Source organism: Macaca fascicularis, chromosome 1, assembly GCF_037993035.2.
Source record: "Macaca fascicularis isolate 582-1 chromosome 1, T2T-MFA8v1.1".
Classification (NCBI taxonomy): Eukaryota; Metazoa; Chordata; class Mammalia; order Primates; family Cercopithecidae; genus Macaca; species Macaca fascicularis.
In genome coordinates, this window is record NC_088375.1 from 140,323,100 (window position 1) to 140,344,740 (window position 21,641).

General features: G+C 46.2%; 1 protein-coding gene across 2 annotated transcripts in view; it reads left to right on the top strand.

Annotated features, from left to right (window-relative positions):
- Nucleotides 1-21,641, top strand: part of ABCA4 (ATP binding cassette subfamily A member 4) — a 128,961-nt gene that overhangs the window by 16,840 nt on the left and 90,480 nt on the right. For both annotated transcript variants that reach the window (XM_045382934.2, NM_001319343.1), the window contains 3 exon segments: nucleotides 1,225-1,352; nucleotides 5,370-5,567; nucleotides 19,219-19,308. In XM_045382934.2, the coding sequence (XP_045238869.2) occupies nucleotides 1,225-1,352; nucleotides 5,370-5,567; nucleotides 19,219-19,308 (416 nt within the window).

A 21,641-nucleotide genomic window follows, 5' to 3' on the forward strand; every position in this document is an offset into this window, starting at 1 on the left:
TTTAGCAGCACCCCTGGCCTCTACCCACCAGCACCTCCCCAGTTGTGACACCCAGAAATGTCTTTAGATCTTCCCAAATATTCCTAGGAGGATGAAATTCCCCTGTTCCAGCTCCCCAGACCCACCTCAATGAGAAGCACTGTCCTAGACCAACCCCACAAAGCATCTGACACCCCCACCCAGCTCTGGCTAACTTTTTCCACCTTCTTACTAAATTGGCCCTGGAAGCCAGCTGAGGAGGAGGGTGCTTGTGTGAATCTCCCAGGAAGGTTAAGAATATTAATTTGATCATAACAAGCATTTATTGAGTGCTCTCTGTTTTGAGGCCTGGGAGCTAAGCACTTCACATTCCTTACCCCGAGTCAACAATCTTATGAGGGAGATGTGGAAAGTGCAGACACAGGGACAGGCTCAGTCACTTGCCCCAAGGTCACCTTAACTGTTAGGTGTTCTTTATGCCTCCTTATAAAGAAACCCTGCTTCCCACAGGTGTTGAGAGGAGCTGGAGGAAGCCCAGGCATGTGCCTGGCTCTCCTCTTTCTACATGGAGCTTTTCCTGCCCTCAATGGCCCCAGCTCATTTCTCTTAGTCCATGACAGTGCCCTGGGCATCTCAGCCCAAGCTGAGATGATAGAAACACCCAGAAGGGTCCTCTACCCTGTGACAGCTGCAGTGTGGGAAAAGCACGTGTCTCCTCCAATCCTAGACCAGGGCTTCTCAACCTCAGCATTACTGACACTTGGGGCCAGACAACCCTTTGTGTGGGGGAGGGAGGAGTGTCCTGGGCCTTGCAGGATGTTTAGCAGCACCCCTGGCCTCTACCCACTAGCACCTCCCCAGTTGTGACACCCAGAAATGTCTTTAGATCTTGCCAAATAGTCCCAGGAGGATGAAATTCCCCTGTTCCAGCTCCCCAGACCCACCTCAATGAGAAGCACTGTCCTAGACCAACCCCACAAAGCATCTGACACCCCCACCCAGCCCTGGCTAACTTTTTCCACCTTCTTACTAAATTGGGCCCAGCTGCTTCAGCAGTCAGTGTTGTGACTGTGTTGGGGGCAGCCCACTGGCAAGAGCCTCACCTCTAGGGGCTCCCAGAGACCCCAAGAACAGAGTCTTCCTCTGAGAGTCGAGTTAGAAGTGTTCCCAATCAACTCTAGCTGTTTTCCCTTTTTTGACCCATTTCCCCTTCAATACCCTGTTCTTTCTCTTATTCATATGTAGGAAGAGGAATACGGATAAGGGATATCTTGAAAGACGAAGAAACACTGACATTATTTCTCATTAAAAACATTGGCCTGTCTGACTCAGTGGTCCACCTTCTGATCAACTCTCAAGTCCGGCCGGAGCAGGTAGGTGGATGTCACTGGCTGGTGGTCCCTGGAGGGGAGGGGGGAAGCACCCAGCCTGAGAAAGGCAAGAAACATGTTGACTTTATTCTTTTTTCTTCCTTGTGTTCACATTCAGAATCCATCACTTAATGCCTTGTATTTAGGAAAAAACCGGGGGATCACTTGAGATCGTGATCATTTTCATCATAGGACTCAAAGCTGCACACATCCTAGCAACTTTAAAACATCTCAGGTTTTTATAACTGGAAGGAAACGTAGAGATCATGGGGTACAACCTCCTCTTTATAGATGAGGAAACAGAAGTCTATTCATTTATTACTCAACTATTTAGGGACAGTTATAGGTATTAGAGCACAGTGTGAACCAGACAGGCAAAACCCCAGGCCGAGGAACTTCCATTCCAGTGGGGCCACAGGCAGCGCTCAGGTAAGCAGAGACTCTGCTGTGTGACTCCTGGCTGTGATGGCTGCTGCAAGGAAAATCCAATAGGGTCGGGGGTTAGAGAGGGACACAAGGGCAGGTTTAAGGGGGATGCTCAGGAAGGCCTTCCTGATGAGGTGGTATTTGAGCAGAGTTGTCTGTTAGCCACATAGTGAGAGGAGCGTTCCGGGCTGGGAAGCTGCCAGCACAGTGCTGGCAAGTGCTGCGGTGGCGTCCCGGGGCTACAGAACCTGAGACGCTGCAGAAGAGCCCACCTCTGCTTTCCTGGACCACTTCCTTCTCAGCACCAGGAAACTCCTTCTTCTATCCCCTGGCACATTTCTGACCTGTGTATACAACCCCAATTTATTTTACCCCTTTAAATAATCTCCTCTATTTATGTAGAGCATTCTTACCACTAATTCATGACTTGCACATCCCTTAGCTCCTTTACTCCTCACAACAATCCTGAGATGGGTCAACAGAGAAGGAGGCTTGGGCGTCTGGTGCTGGGGTGATTTGTGCACAGTTACAGGGCTAGAAATTGTCAGAGCCAGATGGAATCCAGGTCCTGTCAATCCTAATCCAGTGTTTCTTACTCCAGTCCAGGGGCTCTCAAAGCCCAGAGACCAGCAGCATCAGCAATGCCTGGGAGCTTGTTAAGAATGCAAATTCTCAGGCCCCACTCCAGGCGAATTGGGTCCAAAGCCCTGGGATAAGGCCCAGCAATCTGTGCTTCACAAGCCCTCCAGGTGATTCTGCAGGCTCAGGTGTGAGAGCTGCAGCTGTCCTCTGGGCCTTCAGGGCTCCCCGCCCAGCTTCTTCAGTGTGATGAACACAGCAAGAATGCAAGATCTGCAGCAGCTGATATACCAGACACCCTCCCGACTCCCTCCTGGCTGGGTCTGGTCTTCCTCCAGACTCCAGGAGAGAAGGAGACATAAACACAACTTCAGAGCCTGTGTCAACCCTGAGATCAAGGTCTGCACAGGGTGCTGTCTGAGTCCAGAGGAGTGAGGGACCCCACCCCACGTGGTCAGCACCGGCTCCTGGAAGCAGGTTCTCACACTGGTTCCCTGCACAGTGAAGGAGCCCATACCTGCTTTTCTGGCTTCTCAGACCCTGAGGTTTTCACCGAAACTAGACAAGGGGAACCCAGGGTCAGCCTGGAGGCAGGGTGAGCTTGGCGCCTGCAGTGCCCAGGCCCTGGGGTGGTGCGGCTCCTGCCAGGCCCTGTTTAGCTTCCTCTCCCACCCCCACAGAGGGGGTGCTGTCGGCACCGATTGCTCATTTTCCCCTTTGCTTTCTCTTCAGCTCGCAAAACTCAAGTCCTGACAATGCCTGTGATGACTTCCAGTTGGTAATAAAAGGGAGATGAAGATAAGGACAGGAATTTCGGGGAAATTTCTTTCCAGTTCCTTACTAACGTGACATTTGGATCTCTAGCGCTGTGCTTCTGGCATCAGTGTCGAGGCCTTTCACGTGGGAGAACAGAGGCTGGGGTCACCAGGTTGTGCCTTTATTTCGTATTGCTGGCTCTGATGAGCTGATGCTCTGCTGATTAGCAAACCCTGAGCCATCTGCACTTCGCAGAGGCACGTTCCAGCCGACCGGGCCCTCTCTGCCCACTTCCCAGGATGCTTTGCCTCGTGGGCTCACCTGTCTTCTAGCTCCTGATCTGTATCTCCACCTCCATCCCGCTCCGGGGCTCCTGATCAGCACTGTTCCCAGAACTGTCCATCACCATGGCAACGTTCTCTCTGGGCGCTGTCCAACATGGGAGCTCACCTCTGTGTTGTTGCCCATGCTCATTGAATGTGGATTTGTGTCCTTTACCATCAGGACTGGATACCCCTCCTGGTCCTTTCTGCCTGGGGGCTGAGCACAGCTCAGAAGGAACCTCACCATCCCCACTCTCCATCTAGGGAATTAGAAGATGACAGGGGCTCAGTTCTCTGGCTCACCCCAACCCAGTAAACTGGACATGCTTCAAGGCCCAGCTCAGATGTTGCCTCCTCAGTGAAATAATTTATAAACCTACCCTTCTTTGTCCTGCCTTCTCCCTCTTCCCTACTCACTGGTGAGCTAACAGGTGATGGTTAAGCTCTGGGTTCAAATCTCACAAGGCCACACACTTAGCTATGTGACTTCAGGCAAGTTAATTAACCACTCTGTGCCTCTCATTTCCTTATTTGTAAAATGGAAATAGCAAAAGTGCCTACTGCCTATGGCAGCTGAAGTTAAAAGAAATAATATATGTGAACACTTGGAAGGGTGCCTGATACATAGTAAACACTCAGTAAATACTAGCTGCTTTTAGTAGCTATTCTTCACATGCCCTCTTCAGTGCTCTGGTTTCACTGTTTTATGGGTCCCTGAGATTGAAAGGGTCCACACTGACTCCTGGTGAGCTGTGATCTGTGCCTCATATGGGAACCAGGCTGCCATGTGTAGTCTGGGCAGTGTAGGAGTTAGCAGAGCTCAGGCCTGTTCTGCCCTCCAGCCCAGAGAGCCGTGTCGTTAGAAGTCATGGGAGACTGTGGTGCCCCGGGAATCTCATGAATTTGCCCATGGTACTCAGGGTCTTCCACTGCTATGGGAGTCCAGGACTCCAGGAGCCAGTTAAGGTGCTGGGTGGCCACGGGTTGCTGGCCAAGGTCCGGGCCTCTCCCCTGCCACCTGATCCTTGAGAGGCCATCATGAGGGTTGTACTTCAAGAACCACTATCCTTGAGCTCCCCAGGAGCTGCAGAATGTGCGCTATGCAGGGTTTAGGGGCTCCAGACAAAATAGGTGCAGAGTGTCTAGTTAAATTCGAATTTCAGATAAACAACAAGTAATTTTTTTGAATAATTATGTTCTATTTGGACCCAATTTGGGACATATTTGTACTAAAGATTATTCATTTATCTGAAATTCAGATTCGACTGGGCATCTGGTACTTTTGTTTGCTAAATCCAAGAACAAATTTGTTCTAGCTACTCCTCAACCCCACCTTCAGGGAGGAAGCCTTGATGGTACTGTCACATCATGCTGTAAGAAGAGAATCCCTTGAATTGTAAATGGCACCCTGATAAGGGGAGGTATTGGGATCGTATTGGTTTCCTGTTGCTACTGTAACAAATGACCACAAACTTAGTGACTTCAAACAACACAGATGCATTATCTTATGGTTCTGGAGGTCACAAGACTGAAAGTTAGGGAGTCAGCAGGACTGCATTCCTTACTAGGGAGTTCTAGAGAAAAATCCATTTTCCTGCCTCCTTCAGCCTCCAGAGACACTCTGCAATCTTTGGCTAGTGGTCTCTTCCATCCCAAGGCCAGTGGGGGCTCATCAAGTCTTTCTCACATCACATGACTCTGTTTCTTCTGCCTCCGTCTTCCACATTTAAGGGACCCTTGTCATTACACAAGGGCCACCTAGAAAAGCCAAAATATTCTCCTTATTTTAAAATCAGTTAATTAGTGGCTTTAATCTCATCTGCGATCTTAATTCCCATTGCCATGTAACATAAGGTATTCCCATGTTCTGTGGGTTAGGACATGGCTGTCTTTCCTACCACAGGGCAGTTTCTAGCATTGCCTCTTCTCCCTGCAGTTTGCTCATGGAGTACCAGACCTGGCGCTGAAGGACATCGCCTGCAGCGAGGCCCTCCTGGAGCGCTTCATCATCTTTAGCCAGCGACGCGGGGCACAGACTGTGCGCTATGCCCTGTGCTCCCTTTCCCAGGGCACCCTACAGTGGATAGAAGACACTCTGTATGCCAACGTGGACTTCTTCAAGCTCTTCCGTGTGGTAAGGGAGGGGTCTGGCTGCTCACCAATTGCAAGGTGATTCTTGGGGCAGCAGAGCCTGACGAATTGACCTTGGGGAGGGCGTGAGCCTGGTGTTCTGGACAATCCTTGCAAAAGCTCCAGGCTCCCAGGACTCAAAAAATCACAACTGATAGTATTTCTAAAACAGTGGCCCAGGGACCCAGAAGTCACTATGAGGTTCACCATTAGGTATGTGGCTGTGGCATGTTTCTGTCCACTCTAAATGTGGGGAGAGTCCCCTTCACCTCCTCTGGCAGAGTGGTAAAGGAAGGAGGAGGCCTGGTTTGACTCCCTGACCTGCTATTTCCTAGCCAGGTGATCGTGGTAAGATATTGAACCTTTTCTGGTCCCAGTACTTATCTATAAAACAAATATAATACTTTATAGAGTAGTAGGAATTATATAAGAAAAAGTACATGCAAAACATTTCATAAATTTTAATAAATGAAGGCACCATGCTTCTTCCTCTGGAACTGGTCTCAACCTCAATGGTTGGTGTTTCTTTTTTGTCGCCCAGGCTGGTTTTTTGTATTTTTTAGTGGAGATGGGGTTTCATCATGTTAGCCAGGATGGTCTCGATCTCCTGACTTCGTGATCCGACCGTCTCGGCCTCCCAAAGTGCTGGGATTACAGGCTTGAGCCACCGCGCCCGGCCCAATGGTTGGTGTTTCTAGAGAGAAAAAATGACAGAGAAAGTTTGATAGTCTCAAAAATTTGGAAAGCCCTGATCTAGCTCAACCCTTTGTTCTAGAACTGCATCCCAGACAGACTGCCTGGGACCTGAAAATACCTCCTCCTTTGCTAGAAGGATAAGATGAGAAGGAATGAGATAAAGGAGGTGTAGAGCAGAGGTTTTCATACTGCAAAGTGCATAAAAACCATCAGAGAAGTTGGTAAAAGATGCAAGTTCTAAATCCCCACCCCCAATCACTCTGATTCAGAAGAACCAGGCTGGGCCCAGAATCTATCCTGTTACCTTTGGCGATCCTGATGAAGATCATTGTAGGCCACACTTTCAGAAACACTCAAAATTAGAATCCTTCAGAGAAGGTGGCATGTATAATATTTCTAGCATGAAATTATGTTTTTGTGGGGGGTTTTTTTTGCCTACCTTTTAATGTCTAGAACTGTGTTTTAGGGAATGTCAGTCACTAAGAACTTGATTGAGGAACTGTGTTTTGTCTGTTTTATGACTGCTCTCTCAAGTCCCAGGAAACCCACTCTCAGTTTGTCTTAAAAAGCAAGCTGAAGGTTTTTAAAAATGAAGCAACATAAAATAAGACCCCTCAGTTTCTGGCAGAGTCCACTCTTAATCCCTTTCAATGTGTGACTTTCCATGGAAAGTTACTCTACAATTTTCCCAGCTCGTCAGGGTGGGGCCCCAGAGTGAGTATGAAGGATCAGAACCTACGGATGCCACCATCAGTGAGAGCCCAGGACCCCAGAAAAGGTTTCTTGGCTCACCACACTATAGGAAGAATAAAAAGCCATGTAGTCCAAATGTCTCTACTGAAAGTTTCAAAAAGAACCTGATTTTAGACACGCTCCTTGACTTGTTTTCAGAATCAGACAGAAGAGTGAGGCAACAAAGGTCCCTTATTCCAGGCAGCTGAATACCAGCACAGCCAGGAGTCCAGTGCTGGTGTTTGCAGAGCCGCCAGAGGCTCCCTCTCCGGTGTCCAGGGCCCTCATGCTCTGCAGAACGGGCAGAATGAGCAATGTCTGTGCACCTGGGCTTTGCAGGCAGGGCCCGGGCACCCAGGTTCATGCAATCCTCTTGTCACCGTGAAGGGAACAGGGTCATTCTTCTCTTCTTGAAGTACCTTGGCCATCAGTATAGGTAAATTTACCTCCTTGGACATGACCACTAACTCTGGGATGTCAATGCCAGAGATAGCAGGGTAAATGGGCACCTGGGTAAAACTTTCCATCGGAGACTAGAACCAAAACTCAGGACACTGGCTTCTAAATGTTTCTTTATCAGACAAGAAAGACCAGAAAGTCTTTCCTTACGCCTTCACACACTGCCTTGGCAAATGCCAGCATTGAGAAACCCTGGGCTACCTTGACCTGTCGCCCTTGCAGACCGCAGATGGGTCCTGGGGGCTTGCTTTCTCCGTTTCTGTGTGCAGGCACTCAAACCTGCGCCGGGCACCTGTGAGGGGCCGGGCATTGTGCCGAGGCCAAGGCCCCAGATGTGAACCTTCCACCCTCACTGAACTCACAGCCAGACCAGAGACAAGCAAACAGGACATTTCACAGCAGTGCAGCCTAGAAAGGGCCAACACCAGCAGCATTTGCCCCATCCCCCCACACACCCCACCACCAGCAGCAGTTTTTAAAAGCTTCCCCAGTGATTCAATGTGTCCTACAAATGCCTGGCCCCCACCCCCAGAGATTCTGAGTCAGCTGGCCTAGGGTGCAGCCTTGGCTTCACTGTGTTAAAAACCTTCCCAGGTAAGTCCAATGTCCAGGCAAGACTGAGAATCACTGACCTAGAACTTAAGAGTTTGATTTACAACCTCGATCTCTATAGACCACGCATAATAATAGTACCCCACACACCTCTGAGGGTCCAAAGAACTTTCATTTGATCACCCATGAGACCACTGTGGTGTGGAGATGCTTTCTGTCTCCTGTTCTGTTAACAAAGCTGGTGAGCAACAGAGCCTGTAGTGGACCGGGAGACTGCCCAGAGGAGAAAGCCCTGTGGGGAGCCGGCCTCAGTTAACCTCGGAGCACCACCTCTACCTGCTCTCCTCTCACTCCTGCTTCAGTCTCCTCGGTGGGGAAAGATCCAACCGACGCAGGACATATGTAGTCTTCTGGTGCCTTTAAAATGTGCTCTTCCGTTTGACAAATGGATTACACTAAAAACAAAAATTTACCAAAAAAAAAGAAACCTGAAAGAAATATCAGGCATTAAAATGGGACTTTGCCTTTATTGCTCCTGGACCCATTCTATTTGGGTTTTCAGAAACACAAGCCTGAGGCAGGCCCAGAAAGGCTCAGGGCAGACCCTCCGACCCTCTGGGAGGAGCATCAGGCAGGCAGGGGCTGCTCCGGGGCCGGGGAAGGGGCTCCGCCGGGACGCGGCTGTTATTGCAGCTGTTTGGCGCACAGCCATGCTTAGCTGCAGTGCAGGAATGCTGGGCCTTCTGTTCTGGGCTGTTTCTCATATGCACGTAGGCCAGTGTATAAATAAGGTTTTATTAAATGCCAAATGAGTTCTCATTAACAAAGCAAGAGGGAAAATCTCACTAAACCACTGTAACGGCACCAGCCCACTTTGAGTAAGCAGCTGGGGCTGTGGGTGCAACCTCCGAGACGTGGGAACTTGTGGAGCCCGAAGAATCGGAGGGGGGACGCTGGGGTTAGCACCGACTGAGACCAGCTGTGTTTTCTCTGGGTTCCTTGGAGATTAGAAGTGAGTGTTGTCATCTTCAAACAATCCAAAGGTAGTACCCATGGCCTTACTACATCCCTCCCACACCATCCCACCCATCCCCACTCGTACACTCACGCACTCATTTGCACACTATCGCACACGTTCACTTGCAAGTGCGCACACGCAGATTAACCTAGGTGGTCTGGGAGAGCAACGAGAGCCAAATGACTGAATTTTCTCCAAGGAAATTTATTAATAGCCACTCTTGGTTTCACCTGAAGGAGTTTGTCTTCACCTGCGGCCTTTGCAGGCTTAACGCCCCCAGCTTGAAACCCAGAAGCTCAGACCTGGGCCCAAGGTATTATTAGTGCCAACACTACCTGAAATGTTTCGCACCTCATAAAAAATGGTGTGTCAGTTTCGGGTGAGAGGTTGGGACGCTTCCCATCTGATTTGGCCCAAGGCATGCATGCCCCTCCTCCTCCTCCCCCCTCCTCCTCCCCCCTTCCTCCTCCCCCCTCCTCCTCCCCCCTCCTCCTCCCCCCTCCCTCCTCCCCCCTCTTCCTCCCCCCCTCCTCCCCCTCTTCCCCCTACCATCCTTCCTGTTTTCTCTCCAACTCTGGTGCACAGCTTTGAAATCTTGCTGAGAAGCAAATCTCTCCCTTCTGCTTTGAATGTTTATTTGTGGAAGTTCGGCAGGGGAACCGAGGCGGGTGCCAAGACCTGCCACGCTGCTGGGAAGTCTGAGTCTCCCTCCCTTCCCCCTCCTAAATGCCTGTTGATAGAGAAAAGTCAGCCTCCTCGGCATTTGGGTTCACGGTTTTCCTTTGAAAATGCTTCCAGTGTGGCATGATTCAGCTTTCTTGTCTGTCCCCCAAGCACTGCTCTGTTGCCATTTTTACTATCTGATTGCATTTTATCCATGTCTTTTTGACTACGGAGTGGCTGGACATTGAGTTCCAGGAAGAAAAGGGCCCAATCTTGGGGTTCCGACTACATGCGCCTATCAATGTCCTGTTTAGTTCTCGGCTCTGCTCCCTGAATTCCTGAGTCACTGGGGAGAGGCATGGGTGGACCGCCCCCTGCCCAGTGAGAGCTGCCAGTTGCTGCTCTCCTGGGTCATTCGTTGCAGTTTGTTAAATTTTCAACTATGCATTTCAATTTTCGGATGGATATTGCTGCGTCAAGTATCTGGGAAACCCCCACATCTACAGGATTTCACAGTGAGGTCCCACTAATGCATTAGTATTTTTTCTGCCTGCATCTACAAAAATCTGTACCTATTACAATCAAAATATCCTCTGGGTGAACGGATTTCAACAAAGAAGAAATAAAAATGAAATAAAAGAGAGGCCCCTTCGTGCACATCGAACCTATTGGCTCGATTGTCACTTGCTTGCCTTGATGTCTTTTCAGCTCTAGGCAGGCAGTAGGCCAGGGCTTATTTTCATGACAGATCAGATGTTGCTTTTATGGATTTACAAAGAAAGAAATACTGAGAGGTCAAAACTGAAGTCACTTAAGACAACAGCAGGCCCCTGGGAAGACTGCCATTGAGGAGAATGAGTCCTGGGGTCCTGGCCTTTGTTCAGTAAATACGCACTGGGCGCCTCCAATGTGTGCCCCAATGTGTGAGGCGTCAGGTTCTCTCCAGGGTCAGTTGGTTTTAAGAAGGGTTTTGGCTTCTGATATGTTTTATCTCTACAGAACAGTAGCTCTTAACCTTTCTTATGGATTAGGATTACCTTCGAGAATCTGACTACAGCTCTAGACCTGTTCCCTAAAGAAACCCCAGTTCACGTGGACACACAGGGTGGGGCTCATGGAGCAGCTGAAGCCAGACCCCAGGTTAATAGCCTTTACATAAAATGTTTTTCTACCTACCTCTAATATGCATCCTTTACGAAGAGGTCTCAATATACACAGATTCTTCCTTAACTTTGTTTATGAAGTAATCAGCATCCTCCCTGCCCCCTTCAGCATCCTCCCTGCCCCTGAGCACAGGATCCAATGGCGTGAGGACCACAGGCCTGGGCAGCTGCTGGGGCATACAGGCATCTCTTAGTGTCTGAGAGACTGGGCCCTGGCTCTATGTTGGCTCCTAACTTGCTGCCATTTAAAGGAAATCTTAGCCTCACATGTGTAAAATCGAGAAAATAAGACTTGTCCTACATAGCTCATGGAATAATAATGAAATTCACATTAGAGAAGAGATGGAAAAACACTTTGAACAAAAAGCATTTTGCTCTTATGAAAGCAAGAACACAGCCTCTTTTGAGAGGCCCTTTGTTCCCCATTTCTCCTTCTTCAGACCCCCCAGACCAGGAGAAGGTCTGTCTCATGGAGTGACCTTTTGGCTGCCCCTAGATTCCAAGCTCAGTTTTGCTTTCATTAACCACAGATACTGGGACGGACAGAAAAAGACCTAGTTTCTGTTGAGCCACAGAGAGTCCCATAACTTGTCTGTTCACATACCCGAGAGCCCACCCTCTAGTTGAGACTCTCAGTTCCTTCTCATTCTGGGAGACTGTGTGTCTCTGTGACCTCCTGGTAGAGACAGTTTGGCATGTCCCCCAACCCCCCAGTGATTGAGTCTGAATTCTCCACTGATGACGCATTTCCTAGTGCTCGGGGTGTCCCCTCCTGGTTGCCCCCTCTCCACTGAAGCCGGCTTCCTCCCTTTTCATTTGATGCTTAACAACTGTCAGGTTGCAAGAAACATGCTTCAAATCCACATTCTCCCAGTTGCCTAGCAACAACTTCCCTCCCGGATAAATGTGGGTTTCCTGTAGCTCAGCCCAGGACTGAACACAGCAGCACACACTTTTGTCCACTGCTTCAACTGCTTTTCACCTCTGGTCTGCATGCCTTCAAGACTGCAGCTCATCCCTCCCTTCAGAACCTTCCATGGCCCCCAGAGGCCATGTCTGCCCCAGAAAGACACGTTTCACCTGAGGCTACTTATTTACCCTTGTGTTAGGTATATCCTCAACTTAGAAATGAATACTGTTTCCAGATTGTCTTCTTTGAATCACAGAAAGTAAAACAACAAAACATTCAATGCCTAAGACATTTCATATGCTGGTAGAGTGACGTCTGTTTGATGAACACATTTGATCCAAAGCATCAGAAATACTATGCAAACAAGACTTTTTAGGAGATGATAAACGTGTCTGTTCTACCTTAAGAAAAAATATTACACAGTCTCAAAGGAGAGACATGGTTTTGATCCCAGACAACCCAAGCAGAGGCCTCTTACGGCCAGAATCTTCTTGGCTGCTGCCTAGGACCTTGTATCAATTTCTTAAGCACAGGATCAAGGCCTAAGGGCCCCTTAGACTGACCTCAGTTAATAGAGGCAGATCCCTTCACAGCCTTATCTTCCTTAAGAGGTCTAGTCTGACCTTGAACTTGGGTTGGCAGTGCTTGTTCAGTTGTGATGTGTGACATGGAAGAGTTATTTTTTACTTGGAAAATTAAGAGAACTTGTTTGGCATAGGAAGTGTGTGTGTGTGTGTGTGTGTGTGTGTGTGTGTGTGTGTGTGTGTGTGTGATGTTTGTCATTTTGATCTGTGACCTTTTTTTCCAGAAATAGTTTCACAGTTCCATTCCAACTAAACTTACAGTCTGTTCCTGTTCTTTGACAGAAACAATTCATGTGAATTTGAATAGATAATCGGGGAGGGGGAACCCAAAGAAGAGGAGAGCCCTGGGAAAGTTATTTTATGATTTATGGCAACCTCAGTCAGGTAACTGTGAACAGGTACATATGGAGGGCTCCCTCGGGACCAGGCAATATTCAGAGATGTAAGGTGTGAGGACTGGACCCTCATCATTTACCATTCCCACTAAAAAGAGCTGGGAAGGAAATTGTAGCTGTAGCACTAGGCACATAGCTGGAGCTTAGTAACTATTCGGTGAATGAATGTTATTAAATTATTAACAAGATGGAAAAAAGAGTATTAGCCACACAAAAATGCACTCAAGCTATTGTTTCTCTGTTCCCTTTCCCCCAAATTCCTGGTCTTGCTCTTATCTGGCTGTCTCTCTAAGCACTCTCTTGCTGACTCTCCTCGCATTCCTTTCTCCACCTGGAATTCCTGGGCCCTCCCCTTTTACTCACAGACACTGTCTTCACTCTCACAGCCATCAGTTTGTCTCTTTACAAACCTCAACTCAAGTGTCACTTTCCCATCCCCAGGTGAAACTGACTGCTCCCTCCCTGTAAGTCACCATGATGCCTGCTAGATACATCCCTCATGGAACCTGAAACCTCAATAGACACGGTCTCTTTCCTACTCTGTTATAGTTTATTTACTCATTAATTACCACAACACATATTATTGAGCACCTACTGTGTACCATGCCTGAAGATAAAAGACACACAAAATAAAACCTATTCCTATGCTTGATAGTCTAGTGGAGAGACAGATACATTAAAAAATAACAGCAAATCAAAATAAAAGTGATAAATAAATGCACTGAGAAAGACAGGAATAGCTAGGAGGGGCACCTAACCCATGGGGAAGGAAAGCTGGAAGAGCATGGTGATGGGGGAAGAAGGCTTTCTGGAGAAGGTGAGGTAGTTTGAAATGAGTTGACTCTGGCCAGTGGGGGTAGAGTGAGAATGGGGTGAGATGGGGTGGGCTGGTCATTTTGATCCATTAGTCCCCAGAGTGATAGGACTAGTGGCTAAGGACCGCAGGCTTTACAGAAGCCTACAAAACTATTTGAGATTTGAAGTTTTTTTTTTTTTTTTTAATTGGCTCCAAAAGAAAATGAAGGCACTTTAGAATTATAATGAATGAATATTAAGTGAATGTTTAAGGAAGGTAATGTTATTCAACTTCATTGTTAAATTCAGTGATAAAAGGCCCTTGAGTTTCATTCAGTACTGTTTTATTATACCATTGATGAGAGAAAACAAAACTGATTCCTGGCCAGGGCCACTGTCAGCGTGGGGTTTGCATATCTTTCCCCTGTCTGCTTGGGTTAGCTCCAGGTACTCCTGTTCCCCCCACATCCCCAAGATGTGCCCATTAGCGGCAATGGTGTTTCTGCATGATCTCAACGTGAGTGAGTGTGGGTGTGGGAGTGAGTGCCCCTGCCATGGGAGGGCATCCTGTCCAGGTTAGATTCCTACCTTGTGCCCTGAGCTGCTGGGATGGAATCCAGCCACCCATGACTCTGAACTGAAATAACTGGGTAAATAATTATCTTACTTTTTAATTAATCTTTAAAAATGTATGTATAGTTCACATTTATTTAAATATTTAATATTAGAAGTATTTTAGTCTTTATTTTGAAGTTTGGTGATTTATTGTAACCAGAAACAAGCTATAGAAACTTAATTTTGGGCCAAGTGCAGTGGCTCACGGCTGTAATCCCAGCATTTTGGGAGGCCGAGGCAGGCGCATCACTTGAGGTCAGGAGTTCAAGATCAGCCTGGCCAACGTGGTAAAACCCTGTCTGTACTAAAAAATACAAAAATTAGCCAGGTGTGGTGGGCACCTGTAGTCCTAGCTACTTGGGTGGCTGAAGCAGGAGAATCATTTGAACCCGGGAGGCGGAGCGGTGAGCAGAGATCGCGCCACTGCACTCCAGCCTAGGCAACAGAGTGAGACTCCATCTCAAAAAAAAAAAAAAAAAAAAAGGAAAGGAAGAAAAGAAAGAAACTTAATTCTGGTTTATATCGATTAACCTGTGGTAAAATTGGTTTCATTATAGCCATTTCACTTAGTTGCAGTTTCCAATAATCTATGGATGAATTAAGTGAGGATTTACTATGTTCACAAAATGTTAAATTTCAAAGCCAGTTTACGGTTTACAGACATTTTAAAGTATTTTTAAGTATTAAAACTCACTTTACAAACATTTTTAAGTATTCACAATGATTGCTTAAAACTTATACCAGATAAATCATTAAGTAAGTTATTCAAAGTCAAATAATTTCAAAAGTAAAAATTAAGAGCTTTTAGAAAAATACACCTACATAGACATAGACCTATAGAAAGAGAGAGATATGAGTAGCTATGGACACAGATGCTTTCCAAAGTGTTCATGTGATATGGGGTGGAGTTTCAAGATCACAGTGTGCCTGGGGCCTGCGGAAGTAAAGGAGAGGGGATGGAGAGAAGATTGTCCACATGGCCATGGGCAATCTCCTGCCCACACTCAAGTGAGAAAAACAGACAACAAATTCAGAAAGAAGAGGAAATAATCAAAACTGATGGGTGCTTGTGACTGATTACTTATGCCCAGCCTCCCTGAAAACATGAATGTGGCTGTTCCTTAGTTTGTGCCTCTGGGCTCCTAGCCCCTCTTAGATGCCTTCCTATTATCTAGGACCTGGTTGCTTTTTCTCCGCACAACCTCTTTGGATTCCAGTCTTTGATACCAGCTTCCTCCTAAAGTAGCCTTTCAGATGTCCCTTGGTTACCCTCTGCAATCTAAGGGCTCATCCTACCCCACATTCATTCCCAGCAGCAATTTCTGGATTTCCAGGCTGGAGGTTTAGACAATGAGATGGGAAGAACCAATGATGACTCCCAGACAGAAAGTGGTGCCAGCAACAGAAAGGGCACACAGGTGCAGAAGTTGGTTTGGGGGAAGACGATATGGTCAGTTCAGGACATGTTGGATCTAGGTAGATGCCCAGCAGACAGTTGGATATGTAAGTCTGAAGCTCTTGGGAGAGGTCTGGGTTGGAGGTACAGATTAGAAGTCATCAACAAAAAGAAAGGAGATTAGATGATAAAGGAAATGAGACTATCCGGAGAGTGTGCAGAGTGAGAGGAGGAAGGGAGGCCCTTGGGAACCTCAGCACTTTAGGGGAAGGTAGAGGCACAGTTGCTGGTGGGAAAGGCAGAGAAGTAACAAAGCAAACCAGGCAAAAGCAGTGTCACAGACAACCAGGGAGGAAAAGGACATGATCAGAAATGTTGAGAAAAGCAGAGAAGTCTGAAAAGACAAGAACCAAAAATGTCCATTAGACTTAAAAACCAGGAGAAAACTGGGGGGTTCTTAGTAGCATCTTAGTAGAATGGTGAGGGTAGAAGCCAGGGAAGTGTTGGTGAGGAAGTGAAGTCACTGAATGTGGACTATGCTTAAAAGAATGCGGGAATGAAGGGTGGAGGAGAGAGGATAGACTGTAGTTAGGGAGACATAAGGGGTCAGAGGTAGATTCTTTCTCTCCTGTGGGAGAATCTTGGGCATATACACAGCATGACAACAGTGATGGGAGGGCTGGTGAAGCCTCAGGGAGACTCTTGAAGGCAAACCGCATGAAGCGAGAACTTTGTTTTATTCATTGCCGTGCCCCCAGCACCTGGCACAATAGTAGACACTCAATACGTATTTGTCAAATGTGGGATTTTATCATTCAGAAACTGCACCTGGCTGTGAGTAACAAAAGTCAGAGAAGCAATGGCTTTCATTTTTCTCCCCATGCACAGTCTGGTGCTGGGTCCTCCAAGAGAGGTTTGGAACACCACAGGTTTCCTCAAGACCCCAGGCTGCTCTGTGTTTCCCTCCTTCATCCCCAGCATATGCTCGTCATCTGGTGACCTCAAAACACCTGAGCTGCCTCCTCCAGTCCATCCATGTTGCAGGCAGGGGCCAGGCAAAGGGCAGAGGGGCCTACTTCAAAAGACTGTCTCCAGAAACCCCAGCCTGGGACTTCTCCTGGTGTCTTTTTGGTTACCATTGTGCCATAGACTCACCCTGTATACATGGGAGACTGGGCCAGGCATGATCACCTTTAGCCAAATTGCATAGATAAGCATCAATCTTTGTCACTGTGACACAGCCTAGTCACTCAGTGCCAGGCAAGGTTAATGGAATGGGTTCGTGTGTACATTATTCTTGTGGTCTTTCTTATGCTTCATGTTATTCATTTATTAGGACTCTTAGGCAACAGGGTGTTAAAAATGCAGAGGAGATGCATGCTATGATCTGAATGTTTACATCCTCCCCAAAATTCATATGTTGAAATCCTCATCCCCAAGATGATGGCATTATGAGGTGGGGCCTTTGGGAGGTGATTAGGTCATGACTGGTATTAGTGCCCTTGTAAAACCCCAGAAAGCCAGCTTGCTTCTTCCACCATATGAAGACCCAGAGGGACTAGAGGCAAGGGGACTGGCAAGAAGGCCAGTCCTTTTTCTATGCCTATTTTGATGAAATATTCTAGAAGGGAAGTGAACAAAGGCAGTCCTAGAGGGGAAGAACAAAAAAGATAGGATACTTCCTTAGTATTTGCTCATTCAACAATTTATTTTTGCATACACACTAAAATCTTTTTTTATTATTAAAACTTTGTATTATAGGAAAAAAGTATCAAAGTAGAGTGGATAATATAATGAGCTCCCATGGACCTATCACCCAGCTTCAACTATTATCAATATTTGGGTGTTCTTGTTTTAACTGTTCTCCTTTTTTTTTTTCCTAAAGTTTTTTTGAAGCAAATCACAGACAATATATCAATTCACCATGTATACTTCCCTATGTATCTCTAACACATAAGAACTTATTTGTTTTAATAAAATCACAATGCTATGATCATACCCAACAAAATTTACCATAATGTCTTAATAATACCTAATACCCAGTCCATGTCCACTTTCCCTCAATTGTTACAGCTGGTTTGCTCAGATTAGAATCAAAATCCACATGTGGCCATTTTACTGATATGTCTCTCAGGTCTCTTTTCATCTCTAATAACCTCAGGGGAGACAGGAGGGAGGATGGCCAGGACTTAGTGATAACTTGCTTATTGACACACAGTTTTGCCGGCTTGCTTCCTCCCTTCCCACCCACTCTTCTCAGCCCCACCCTTGTATGGAAAAAACAGAAATTAAAGTGCTTTGCCCAGCACCCACTGAAGCTATTTCCAAGGAGTTTGAAGAGTACTCCCGGCAAGACCAATGCCTCGGTCCAGTGCTCCGGTCAAGGAAGGGAGACGCTTCTCAGTGGTGTAGTGTCAATAGCAGCTTAGCTGTTCTTTCCTCTGGAAAATTCTACCCATCTGCTTTGTAGCTCTCATAGCTAACAAAGCCTTTCATTTCACAATTAGAAAATAAGCCTGAAATATGAATGCTTCCTGAGTGTACCTACATTTATTCTAGAGTTTCAAGGTCAAAAAGAATACAAGGACTTCTGCATCTACAGCAGAGAGGAGAGGGGCAAAGACACACAGCTAGATATGAGAACCTGGCTGGTCAAAGCCTAACTCCACCTGTTTGTCAGCTTTGCTGCAAGTTAGATCAGCTCAGTGATCATTTAGGAGAACCATGCTGGCAAATAAAAAGCTGAGGCTTTTGGTCCCCAGAAACTTGGAGGAGAATTACAAGTCCAGCTCGTTAAAAGGCGCATGCCCAGTGCTCACTTCACGCCTACTCAGGAAGCATGCTTGAGTTTGAAAACCACTGACTTTACACTTCGAACTCAGTCCTACACGACTCCTCTAGGATCAGTGATTCCATCAGTTTTGAAACATGAAGAATGAAGTCAAACAGGACGTGATCTTGGTTTCCAGAAAACCAGATGTTCACATCAGGCTCTGGGGCTTGGAGGTAGCACACTTGGGGGTTTCCATATCCCCTGCCGAGGTGGCAAATGCAGGAGCAGTGCTGAGTCCGTATGGGCTGGGGTTTTCTGAACACTGCTGGCAGTTGGAGAATCTGCAAGGGAACTTCTCTGATGCCTGCCAGCAGCTGTTTTAAAATAAAGGTGATGTAGCTGGTCAAATCCTCCATGAGAGAGCAGTGTTGAATGAAGGAAGAGACACAACCTGTCTGAAAATGGCACAAAGGAAGACAGATGTAAACAGTGACGAGAAGACTGCAGTGTCTACAAAGCTCCGAGGTGAACAGATGGGCACCCCAGGCCCTCAGCACTTCCTTCACACTCTGTCAGCTGCTCTCTGTTTTCCTTCCTCTAGGAATCTTGTTTGGTGTCGCTAAAACAGCAACCAGAATCACTTTGAAATAGTGATAGTATTTAATATAACTATGAAACTATCTGTGATTGACAAGCACAGCAGGGAGACTTGGAATGAGAGCCTTTAATTTGTCAATTAAATAAAAGAGTTTTGTTTCTAAAAGTAATCTTGCAGAAAAGGTCCTGCGATCAGAAAGGAGGAGAAGGGGAGTTTTCAAGCATATAGGAGATCAGATAGTGCTTATGTGTGTATATACCTACAAACATATATATATTTTAAAAATTGTTTTACTGTCAATTACAGCTTCCCACACTCCTAGACAGCCGTTCTCAAGGTATCAATCTGAGATCTTGGGGAGGAATATTATCTGATATGTCACCAAGAATTCAAGAGGTGAGTAGCCTGATGGTAGTAATTATAATTTCATTATGTCTTTCTACCATTTACCCCTCTTATGCCAAATAATTTAATTGTATTTCAAACCTGTTCAAGGAAAAGCACATTTGATCTTTCCATCTAGCGATTTCAAAGCACCTGTTCACATCCCAAATTATCTGTGCTCTTAGGTAAGAGGCAGAAAGAAAGGAACCACCCTTCTGATTTCACATCAAAAAAGAAATGCCACTGGCAATAAGCAACTTGCCTGGTGTGGCACAAATCACCAGAGGACTTACAGTTGAATCTACGTCGTTTCAGTACTGAAGTGGTTCATTATTCTGTTATAGTCTTTAAATTCAAATAACATATACTGCCAATAATAATAGCATACACCTTTATAGCTTACAGGCACTCTTCTTCTAAGCGTTTTACCTATGTTGGCTTATTTCATCATAAAGAAAACAATTGACTTTTGTGTCATTTTGTAAAAAGATGTGCACATTTTAATTAACATCAGGTTGCACAAGTACCCTCCCATACAGAAATGGATTCTTCCACGCAACAAATGAGAGGTGCTGGGGATATGATGACGAACAAGCAGATTTGGTTATGGCCCTATGGGAAAGAAAGATGGGAAAAAAGCAATTCTCTTCAAGGGTGATGAGTGTTACGAAAGGGAGGGAAAAGTTGAAACAGGTTTTTTTCCAAACTTTTCTCCCTTCATTATTCGCAGCTGACTTGGGCTCCACCAACCTGGAAAATTGCATGGTTGCAATCTGTCTTTATAAAACTCATCTCAACCTGGGCCGAGTATGCACACTGATGTGTGGGAAAGTTAGAGAAGAGCCCGTTGTACTAATGCTCACCTGCTACAGTGAGAGTCTCTGTTAAACAGTCTTTTCTTCACAGCATTAAAAAAATTCATATCAGTACAATAAGGTTGAAATTGATAGAGAATGTAAAAAAATCCCCAAGGTATATCGACACTCTTAGTTCTGAGTAGGGGTTCCAGAAGGCTTCTTGACTGTCTAGATAGCAAGTCTAATCATTTGTGAACTGGGTTAAAGCAGAAGGCCCAGTTTATATTAATTGGTATTACACCATTTGACCTGAGAACAGCCCCTTCGTCTCTGAGTGCTTTGACTAAATGAGCAACATAATAATAGTAATAACCCCTTACAAGATTGTCATAAGACTCACTGTTGTTGAAGCAATTTGAGATTTTGCCTTTATTGAAGCATAGATGGTGATTATAGGCATGACTCACTATGTGGATTCTCCCCGGGCTCATCAGTTTCAGAGGGCAAGTGTTGGCATGTGGACAAAGAGAGGGATGACAGGTAAACATGGCTTATTGCAATGGGGAACTATTTTCAGTCTCAACTGATTGAATCCTAATGGTTTTATAAATTCCCCAGTACCACTGAAAGCAAAGCAAGTAATAAGGTATGTTTTAGGAATAAAAGCAGCATTAATTTAATTTTGTATTTTCCCCTAAAGCAAAGCCAAATGGCATTATGGAAGCCAAGCTACTGGCAACTCCACCAGCCTTCTCCTGAGTTCTTGACAATACAGATCTACCCTCAAAGGATGAGGCCAGCAAGCACCACGGGTGCCCACACGGAGAAGAGAAGGCCATCAGCCTCCTCTTAGCTGGCACAGAATTGAAAAAGTGTTTTTCTAGGAATGAAGACTTCATCTGTTCTATATTTGCAGAATTTTAAAACATGCACACATGCACACACACAGAGGCACACACACACACGCAAGAAAACCACAAACCACACATTTCAAGGAAATGGAAGAATTCGTTGGTAAAATTAAGCTAATAAGATTATTTTCCAAATATAAGAAACTAAATTTTAGACTATTTAGCCAAAGAAATTTGCTCTGATCTTGCCTTTCTACAACAGAACCATTCCCCAGTCATTTTATTTCCCCCCTTTTCTCCCCAGTATCCCCATCTTGGTGGGACAACAGAACCCAAGAACTGGCTTAACAGTAAAATATTTTCTGCATTTGCCCAAGGACACATTCCCAAGGAATTCAAATAAAGGACACTGGAAGAGGAGAGGCTGTACTACAGTGCTCTAGGGGTCACTCTATGATTGTTGTTGTTGTTGCTGTTGTTGTTTTGAGACAGAGTCTTGCTTTGTCGCCCAGGCTGGAGTGCAGTAGCTCGATGTCTGCTCACTACAAGCTCCACCCTCTGGGTTCACGCCATTCTCCTGCCTCAGCCTCCTGAGTAGCTGGGACTACAGAAGTCTGCCACCACGCCCGGCTAATTTTTTTGTGTTTTTAGTAGAGACGGGGTTTCACCACGTTCGCCAGGATGGTCTCGATCTCCT